The sequence below is a fragment of the Heliangelus exortis genome, chromosome 6 (assembly GCF_036169615.1).
Source record: "Heliangelus exortis chromosome 6, bHelExo1.hap1, whole genome shotgun sequence".
NCBI lineage: Eukaryota > Metazoa > Chordata > Aves > Apodiformes > Trochilidae > Heliangelus > Heliangelus exortis.
This window is the reverse complement of record NC_092427.1, coordinates 12862744-12872928: the sequence shown is the minus strand read 5'-3', so window position 1 is coordinate 12872928 and position 10185 is coordinate 12862744. Positions and strand designations below refer to the sequence as shown.

Sequence of the window (10185 nt, the reverse complement as noted above, 5' to 3'; positions counted from 1 at the left end):
TGAGCATGGTTTCCTTTAGCAATTATCACCTTTTTTATTGGAAGTTAAAACCCAGGCTGCCACTAACAGCCTCTGTTCACAACAGGGACTGATACTGGCTATGCCCTACCAGGCCTGTTTAACACTTCTAAAATGCAGAGGACAAGCAGGAGATAATCTCATAGGGAAAAGAATGGGATAGATGTCTTTCATTATCTTTCTTACTATACTTTCTTCTAAGTCCTGGAGGAAGACCTGAATTTTAAGAGAACTCACAAGTACCCAGTTTAAAGTCTCAATCATTTTACTTGAAAGCAAATCTCAGGCCAAAAGGTCTAGGAACTGAACCTTTACTCCTAAGAGATGCCACTCCTAAGTGGCTGCTACAAAGAACAGTCTGTCAAAGCTTACCAAAGTAGGTAACAACCATGGCTTGCATTTATTTCTACTCTGATTACTCTTGACCAACTGCAAAGCATTGTTTCCACTTGGATCATATGAAAAATGGTTACCTTATGACTGCCTGGTGCAAAAGAATGTTTTAACAAGTCCAATGAGCACCAGTGCATGCCCTTCCTATAGAGGAGGCAAAACGAGTCTCCTAGTGCCCCCTGCCCAAATAAAATCCTGCTTCTGTTTTGCCCAAATCTTAACATCAAAGCAAAAACTCCCTGCATGTGTTGCTTTCCAGCTAGGGATGAGAGAAGAAATTCCACATGATGGATGCTAGTTACTTGACCGTCTTCCCAGTAAGTGTTCCCGCACTGCAGCGGGAGGGCTGTATTAATAACACAGATCTAAGGTGTTTTGCAGGGAAAAACCACGGCCAACTACAGCACGAAACACGAGGGCATCGAGTGAATTCGTGACCGTGGGGGGCGGTCGCTTCCCCGGTCCGCAGCCGCCCCTCGGGATGTCCCTCAGGGGGGCCCGGCCGGGCTCATAGCCCCGGTGCTGCGCGCAGGGCAGCGTCGCGGTCCGGATCGGACCTCGGGGGATCTCTGCCCGATTGATTATTCAGCCAGGCCAGGGCACACCCGCTGGCTTCCCGCCTCCGAGCCCACAAACCCCGCTGCGGTCACCGTGCCCGCCCCTTCCCACCCACCCCCCCGCCAGGGCGCCGCTGCCCGCCCCTTCCGCTCTCCGCACCGCAATGGGCAGGAGGCCCGCCCAGCCCCGCCTCGGCTGCGGCGTGGGGAGCCCCGGTAGGTGCGGGCGTGGGGCGGGGGGAGGCCCGGCCGGCCTGAGGCGAGGGAGCGGCGGGAGCCGGGCCTCGGCGGCGCGGCATGGCGGGGAGGGAACGGGAGCGACGGGGAGCGCGGCACCCAGCACACACCCACACACACACCCGGCCTTGCCCCGGGGCTGGTCGTGGCCTAGGCCCACCCCCCAACCTCCGTTTATTTTTATTTTTTGACAAGTGTGCCTTGAAACATTGAGACCTTGGAGGTATGTCCAGTCTACGCCGCTTTTCCTGACTGGGACTGTTTTAAGTTGGGCTTTCCCTTCGGCTACATGTAATTAGGAACAGGAAATTTATTCAAGTGTTACAGATACCCCCATATTTTGAATTCCAGCTGTTAAAATTCTCAGACCTAAGTGAGAATGAGTGCCCGTAACGCTACACAGATAAACATTATTTCAGCATCTGGGGGAGACCACCCTGCAAACGTTCTTGTGGCTTTATGGGAAAAAAGTAAAGTTTGCAGGGTAGCACCTGTATAAATTGCCTTGTCGCTTCATTTGCTTTCCTTATACATAAATTGCACGAAGTTTGTGCATAAAAGTAAAGATGCAGTGAAAAGTAAAAGATGCTGCTTGCAGTCAGTGCTGCAGTGGGATTTGCTGCAGGAGCTGAGAGTCTGCCCTGACCCTTGGGGAAGATTTGAAAGCACAAGTGCAAAACAGTATCCGGGGCAGTTTTCCTTTTTTTTTTTTCATGCATATTGACTATCATGAGAAAATCTGTATCTGTGGCGTTTCCTGCTTGCTCTTTTCTTGCATGAGGTGTGTGGCAGGGCTGTTGGGCATAATCCAGTCAAGAGCATAGGCTGGGCTGCGAGGGGTCTGCCCACAAAGGTTTGGAACCATGCCTGCACATTTGATTTAAAAAAAAAAAAAAAAAAATTAGTAAAATACTTGGCAACTGCTATAACTTGTATGACTGTTACGGGAAAAAAAGTTAGTGTTAATGCACTGAGGCATATCCTGCTGTTATGGCTGTTGAGGACAAGTGCATGGATAAGCACAGTGCTTCCTACTCCTCTTCCCTGCAGCTCATCCAAGGGCTGCTGACTCCTTACCTGTCCAGGTGTGCTTCCCCTCATCCCAGAGTATTCAGCATTTCAAGTGCTTGGCAAGTTGATGTCACAAGAAAGGAGAGCAGAGTGATTTATGTGGTCTGGCCTTCCATACTGTGGCATGGATGTAGGTGAGGAGCTACATATTTTCCATGCTGTGCTCCTAAATTTGAAAAGATCTGTTAGCCAACCCAAATGAGGGGGCATAAGTTAGTAGTGGGAGAAGCTGAGGAAGTCCTTGACTCAGCTTCAAGTGTGGATCAAGTCATAGTCCTCATACAATCATCCCCTTTCAAGTGCTGCCCTCCCCTCACTCTAAATGGCATGACCTTTTCAGTTGGATCTAGACTGCTAGATTTGCTGAGAGGTTGTTAACTCCAAAGAGGTAATTTGGATTTAGTATTACCATTTTCTGGTTTTTAGCTCTATTGTCAAGGAGGTTTTCTCCCTAAACTGGGTTTCATCCAAGCTCTTGGCTCTTCAGCATGGTTTTTTTTGTTTGTTTGTTTTGGGGTTTTTTCTGAAATAATTTTGTCAAACAAATACCACCTCCGGTCTTCATCAGCATGTAAGAATGCCACCACTTACTACACTAAGAAATACATATGAAATTATTGTATACTTACATGCATCATTGTTTTTATTAAGCACTCAGCATGTATTCAGTGCAGTATAAACATTAAACAAGATTATTCTTCCCCTGGTGAATTTACAGTCTGAAAGAGCTTCACAGGGAGGAGTAGTGATAACATATTAAAACACTGCCTTTAATTTAATCCCCTTTTGTTTCCCTGTGGTTAATACTCATTTGCTGTTGATCATGACGGGTGTATCCTGGCATGTCAGGCAGTGCTGTTTTATGATGTTACAGCCCCCAGTTGTCCACTGTACCCCTCTGTGGTGGTTCTTGTTCAGTGTGAGTGGAAGAGGAAAGCATATGGCTGTTTCAGCAGCTGTCATACAAAGCCCAGCCACATAGCTGAAACCCACCTTTGATGGCACTCAACACTAAGACTTTGGTCATTGTATCAAAGCCCAGTTTCCTTCTGCCACCTTGGCTTCCTGTAAGGACAGCTGGAAATAGTAATGTCTTCAACAGCTGCAGCAGGATTTTCTGAAGCACATGTGTTAAAAGTCATGAGAGAAAAGACACTGCAAGATGCAAGTGCATCTAATTTTCACTGTTGTGAGCTGGATGTAGGTGCCTAATTCACTTTTATATTTTTATAATATCATTTCAGGGAAGAGTTCTGTAATGTAAGAAACTGGAGCTTCTCTGGGCAGAGCACATCATACAGCTTGGGCCATAAAAGGAACTGATACTCCCTGAGGGAAGCAGGACTCTTGAACTGAAGGAGTTGTCTGTTTTGAAAGTTTTTAAGTTTATCTGCTTATTCAAAGAGTCACAGCATAGTTGTCTGCCCTGAAACAATTTCTCTTCCAGTTTCTGCTCTGGATTGTACATCTTATTTGTCACATAAATTATTTCAGAGACCATTTTTTAAAAGTAGCCCCTGAAAGCATATTGCTTTCTGAAAATGTCTTTTTGCTGAGTAAGCTAGAACCACTGCCTGGAAGGCAAAATATGAAAAAAATAGAAAAAACATACTGTTCTCATAGGGGTTTTGGGTTGGTGGTTGGTTGGGGTTTTTTTTGTTTTTTGTGGTTTGCTGTTGGTTGTTTTGTTGGGTTTTTTTAATAGTGAGGTTGAATATCCATTAGAACAAATTCTAAAGGAAAATTCTGTCTCCTGAAATTTTCAAATAAAAGTGATCCCATTTAGGAAGTTGTAGCTGATCTGAAGTTACTAAATTGAGTATTGAAGTTACTGATTAAAAATTTTGGAGCCGTATTGTAGAGGAGCTTGGTGTAGATTAATCTAATAATTGGCTCTTTCTGGCCTGAGTATCTCTAGTCCATTTCTGTAGTAGAGCACAAGAGCAGGATTGTGCTGGCATGGACTTCACAAATATGTTGGTGAAATACAGAATGTGTATTGATTGGTGGGTGAAGGAGGAAGCATAGTGGCTTTATTATTGTCTTTATTGTGGTAAATTGATTTACTGGAGGAGAGGGAGAAGTTAATTCTTTGTATCAATCATCTTGTGTTCTAAGGCCCCGTAATAATGACTGTCACTTCGTCTGTAAAGGTGTTTTGTGATTCATTATTATAAAAGAGGAAATGTTTCTTTGGTTATTGTGCTCTGTTTCTTCTCGTATTTTTTGCTTTGATTTTTAAAACGCTGTAAGGATGAGACCCATTTATGAACACTTTAATTCCTGATTTTGTGTTACAAACAGGTTAGCATTTCACTATGGCAGTGCAGATTCTGCGGAAGGCACCTGTGTGGGTGAAGAAGCACAAGATCACTTTGTTGGCCGTGTCGTGCATGGGACTGTTTGGTGCCAACCTTTCCTATCATGTGTTTCCTGAGCAGACATTCAAACTGTTACACGAGTGCTGGTCAGAGGGGCAGCCTGCTGAGCTTTCAGAGAGGCTCTGTGGTGTCTTCCAGGATGTCCTACAAGATGTTGGTGTGAAGTCCACAAAGTCCTTTCAAGCCTTTGCAGCTTCTGGCTTTCACCCTGTGAGTGCTGGAATCCCCTGGCTGCCTGCAGGCTCTTGGGTGGGTATCCCACCTAATTTTGATAGCACAGCTGAGGATAAAAAAGGAATAGTTAACCATGTTGTTGTGATCAATGGCAAGGAAGTAGACTGGGAGAGCAGCGAAGGTGTTGCTTTGAAAGAAGCTCTAACATTTTCACTTGAAGCTCAGAAGTTTGCCATTGCCAGGGAAGTTGTGTATTTACAGAACGGCAGCCCTTTATCAAGTGCAGTTGTAGCTCCAACTTGCTTAGCTGGTACAGCTCTCTGTGGCAGAGGCATAAAGCTACTTCTGGGGTTATCCTCTGGCCCCTTGTTACTTCGTGGCATCTGTAACCTTGTAACTGCTGCTGGTGGACTGCTGTGCTATTATATTTCTTATGATGCTATGACCTATCATCTAGACTGCAAGGCTGACAGGAAGGCAGCTACTGTTTCCAAAGACTATGCCAGAGGTGGGGTTGAATTTTATGATAAAATCTTGTCCCGCAACAGGATTCTTCGTGGTCTGATGGGCAAACAAGGGACGAAAATGTATGCCCCAAGTGGTAACCTTTTCCCAAGACACTGGTTCAGAATAAAGTACACCCCATACACTTACCGCAGAGATTTGATTGTTAATATTTTAAGAGAGCTCCAGGCCTAGAAAGCAAGTGCTTGAACTTTAAACTTGTGAATTATGTATTCTCTTGAAACACTGCTGTGCTGCTTTTTTTTTTTTTTCCCTCTCTCTGTATCTTCATTAGAATTTTGGGGTTTATTTTTGTATATAGTTTGAAAGGAGTTATTGCACATACTGTGAATAAAGAATTCTCTCTTAAAATATTGAAGACTTGCTTCAAAAGTGCTCTGTTCTGTGTGCATCTCAAATCACAAGACCACTGAGGAAGGAAACTTACCAGATGCTGATCTGGAAGTTCTGCTGTTTTGCTCTGCCTTCCTGACAGTAGAAAATGGAAATGGTAAAGTATGACAGACTTTGGGGACCATTATAATATAAACTGTGATCTTCAAATTGTCATTCCTCTTACAGAACAACCCAAAGATGTTTAAAAGACAGGGCAGCCTGTATCATGCTGTTACATAAATACTGGAGAGTGTTTCTAGGGTTTGGTTGGGTTTTTTTTTAAATTCTTGAACTGTGTAAATTCTTATGCTGCAATCACCATTGCAGTGGCAGTATGTAACAACAGTCACAAGTTGTTTGTTCTCTCATAAGTGGGATGAACATGTTCAGGGGAGGGTTTCTGTGTGCTTTGGTGTGTTTTTTGTTTTATTTAAAATACATGTTGACATATGTCAGCTATTTCAAGGAAGGCAAGGTCTAAGAAATAAGTCTGGCATTTGTTGCAGAAACTGGTGAGGTCTAATCAGAAGTTGCCAGAGGAAATTATTCTCCTGTTCCAGATTAGCCTAGGAAGGTTTCATCTGGCAGAACCAAGCTTTGCACATCCTTACAGATTAAGGGTCTCTAGTGCACGGGCAGTAAACTTTCCACTATAGCCTCACCTTGGAGCTTTTATGTGACCCCCAGTATGACAGTTCTCAAACTTTTCCTCTTTTCTGAGTTTCTCTTGCAACCATTCCAGTAGCCCTCCCTGCTGACACCGCTCATCTCTACTGTAATTCTTACAGGAAGCATACACTGTTTTGTATCTTCTCAGTAACAGATGTCATGAGTGTCCTCTCTGCCCTGGTTTTGTCCCTTTTCCATCTGCCACAGTTTTAACTCTCATGCCTGTGTTTGCTCAAAGCATTACCGAGTTCTGTTTTCCTTTTTAATCACATGGTGACATGAAGTTGATACACTGGCTGCCAAAGCCATGTATAGAAGAAGTCTGGGTTTCTGCTGAAGTAATGTGTCATGGGTGTTTTTTCTGGACCATGACCTATCACTTTTTCAAGGACTGTGTCCTTGAAGTCTCGAGATACCTTTTGAGGTGCTTTCTGGCTGTAGGGCATGAGATTATTGTTCTTGTGACCTTTGTGAAAGAGTTTGACAAAAATCTCCTGGTCTGTAACATAAAAGGAGACTTTACCTTTAGGCAGGGGGCTTTCAAAGCTTCAAGCTAAATTTTATTTGACTTCTTCCAATATAAATCCAATATAACAGACCAAGATAGAGGTTATTTGTTTGAGGGATGTTGTGGTTCTGGACTGGAGTTCCTATTTTGTATAGCCTGTGAGCTCAATTCATCATCATCTTACTCCTTCAGACAAGTCTAAACTTCATCAGATGTTCTCAGAGAGAACTTGGCCTACTACTTTTATGTGGTTTAAGGAGAGGCTACTGCATAAAGAATGCAGAGGGGAAACAGAGGCCTTCTTTGAGATTTACAGCAAGTGGCAGTTCATTTAATTTTGTTTAAAGAAATCTGCTTGCCTCTTACCACTCCTTACTGCTGCTTTTCATTGAGGTGCCTGCAGCTAGTGGTGTTATTTAACATTCTCAAGTTGTAAAGCCCCAGTGATGCTAATGGGTTTTGCAGTTGTGCACTTTGCTTTACTCTTACAGCTGGATTCTCTAAGAATTCTCCATATATCTGTCAATTCTGTGTCTGATTTAGCCTTCTTTGAACTTGCTATGGCATATTGGTGGTAGTAAGGTAGGGCTGGCTACTTTTAAGACATGTGCTCTTGCCCTTTAGAGAGAGATTCTTGCCAAGGGCTTTGAACACCTCTACCTCTCCATAGTCACAATATGGAAAAGCAGGTAAATAATGTCAGTAAAATTCTTCAAGTCTTCCCCAGCTCTGAAGCTTAAACTCTGAGGAATTCAGAAAACTTTTAGTAGCAACTGGCTTCTCTTGCAATGCTCAGGTGAGACAAGGTTCAATTTTTTAAATGTAGAAAAGTAACAGAAAATATTAAAAAAAGGGAATTGCAAGGAGACATAAGTCTATGCCAAGAAAATGTAGAAGTGAAGGTGTGAACAAAATAATGAACTCATATAAATGGATACTGTATTAAAAAATGAAGCTCTCTGTCTGGCAAAGTGATTAAAGGATGAAGCATGAGTAGAAAATTACCAAAATGAGTTGCTAGTTTAAATTTATATACAATATAATTTAAGGAGATACTTCCTTGACTGGTTTATTTAAGTTATATTATCCTGGTTTTTCTAGATAACTGAAAAGAAAATTATTGTTGTAATGTAGTTTTTCTGTAAATGTATGTATGTATATATGTAGCTTGCTGTACCTTTACTGGAAAATGCTGCAGGAGCCGAGGGCCACCCAGGTACTTTGCTCAGAATTCCCATCTCCATGCAGGAAGTGCAGGGCCTGGCTCACATGTTTTTTCCTGATCCACAGAGTTGTGTTTCCTTGTCATGGAGATGCCTTCAGCTCATTTAATATTCAAAACCGTAAAACTGAGAAATAGAGCAAGACTGGGAGCTAGACAGTTTTCTTGGTTACAAACAAACTGCAGAAATGATGTGATTTAAAGTAATTTCTGAATCAGTTGCCGTGGGTATATGGCTCCTCTTGCAGTTTACAGGAAGAAGCTCAGAGGCAGCTTCCAAGAGAAATCTCCACCTAAGATGGCATGGGAGTAAAGAATGTGCCCTGTGGTATTGCCACATGTATCAGTCCTTGAGAAAACGGCACTTTTTTATTACAGTAGAGCACTCTTATCAACCCTTTTCACATTAAAGTGGTTTCCAGAACCTCAGAGATAAGATGGTGAGAGAGCTGACAGTGAAGCTGTGGAGCCTGCTGCCCTACAGGGAAAGCTGGTGGCATCGGGAGAGGTGATGCTGGAAACCAAGCATACTGCTGTTATTTTGCCTGTGGCCATAGCAGTTGTGAAACAACCACTGTGACAAAGTGTGACTTGGGTGGGAGTGAATTAAAATGCATGAATCAAGTCATCATGACTGAGTCACAGGCAGCTTTCATTAAAGGAACAAATGCAGAGAATCCATTCCAGAGCAACAGCCCTTATGGGCATCATTTAAACAACTGCAGGTATCTCCACTCTGTGGAAATGCAATTCCTAGCAGGCTGCAGACACTGAGACAGGCATGTGGGTCATATCCTGCAACTGTTATCCACTGGTTTTCATTAAAATTTTCATGTAGTGTTTGTGATTACATTAATATAAAAATTACTGAATTGTAGACAACCTGCCATCCATGCATGCACCAGTTCCTCCTTGATTTAATTCATCTCAGCTGGAGATGTATATAACAGAAAGGCAGAATGCACCAGTAAGCAGGGGGATGCTGATATAGTAAGACATAATTAAGATCTCAAAATAAGTAGAACACTTTCAGGAAGAGGAGAGAGAAGCTGAATTTGGCTGCTATCAAAACTAGCCTTAAGAACAGAAAACTAATGTTTCAATTCTCTAGGAATTGGTATGCGAGATAAATGTAAAGGAGCTGAAAAATGGCTTATGGATGTTTTGCTGAGCAGCTTTTTCACTGAGAATACATTGATTTGTTTAGTGAAGTGAGTATATTCAAGCTGCTCAAACTGCCAAATCTGTTAAGTGGAGAAAATTACTAAAATTTGGCTAGAGATCAGTCTGTCTTTCCCATCTGGAAAAAAGGGATTTTTTTGGACAAGCTGAACTCTTCATAGCCAGAAATGAACATTGAAATGTCTTTGCAGTTGGGAGCTTTCACTCTCCTCTGTCAGACCATGTTTGCCATGATGTATTCTGGTCTCCAGTCTTCAGAAAGAATGTGCTCAACTCGTGTCCCATATACTCTTTAGAAAACGAAGCCAACCCAGCTGGATGCTTGTTTCCCTTCACCTTAGTCTGTCTGTACTCCTACTGCAGGAACCATTTGTGGTACTTAGTCCTTGTGCAGTGTGTATTATAATGACACTGCTGCATTATATACACAACAAAGAGCTTCCTTTATATGGCAGTAATAAAGTGTATAGGGCCCAAGTTTTGAAAATAGAACTGTCCCCAAAGCATGCTTCCTAGAGAACACTTGGTTAGTTATTTTTTGTCTGTGGCTGAATTGCCAGCATCTGGAAGTTGGGTCCTTTTCCAGTACTGATCTGGTTACTTGGAGTCTCTAGCTGCTTGGGTCTGCAGGAGCATTACTGTGTTAATGCAGTCAAGGTGTTAACAGCTGCATTCAGTGTGAGTGATTAACAGGTGAAGCTGTGTCCTCCTTCGTGTGTGGCCTGGCTACTTCTGCTCTAGATGTCTTGCACAACAGCAGAGCTCATTGGAATGACTAATGAAACCCATAAAACACTGTGAACCCTATCCCAGGTTCCAGCAGTTCTTGCATAGGAAACATTAAGAAAGCACATGCAGTATCCCAACAACTTT

At 42.8% G+C, this 10185-nt stretch overlaps 1 protein-coding gene across 4 annotated transcripts; it reads left to right on the top strand.

Moving 5' to 3' along the window:
- Positions 1-1104: 1104 nt before the first annotated feature.
- Positions 1105-5714, top strand: TMEM177 (transmembrane protein 177). Of its 4 annotated transcripts, XM_071746747.1 has the most exons (4): positions 1138-1184; positions 2256-2410; positions 3521-3639; positions 4581-5714. In XM_071746747.1, the coding sequence occupies exon 4, from the start codon at positions 4595-4597 to the stop codon at positions 5528-5530; it is 936 nt and encodes a 311-aa protein (XP_071602848.1). In that variant the 5' UTR covers positions 1138-1184; positions 2256-2410; positions 3521-3639; positions 4581-4594; the 3' UTR covers positions 5531-5714. The 4 variants fall into 4 exon arrangements, with proteins under 4 accessions (XP_071602849.1, XP_071602848.1, XP_071602847.1 ...); XM_071746746.1 differs by lacking the exon at positions 1138-1184 and having other exon boundaries at positions 2112-2410; XM_071746748.1 differs by lacking the exons at positions 2256-2410; positions 3521-3639 and having other exon boundaries at positions 1105-1184.
- The last annotated feature ends 4471 nt before the right edge of the window (positions 5715-10185 follow it).

Bases quoted from the DNA above. Each gene is read 5' to 3' on its own strand.
- TMEM177 (XM_071746748.1), top strand. From the start codon at position 4,595: ATGGCAGTGCAGATTCTGCGGAAGGCACCTGTGTGGGTGAAGAAGCAC.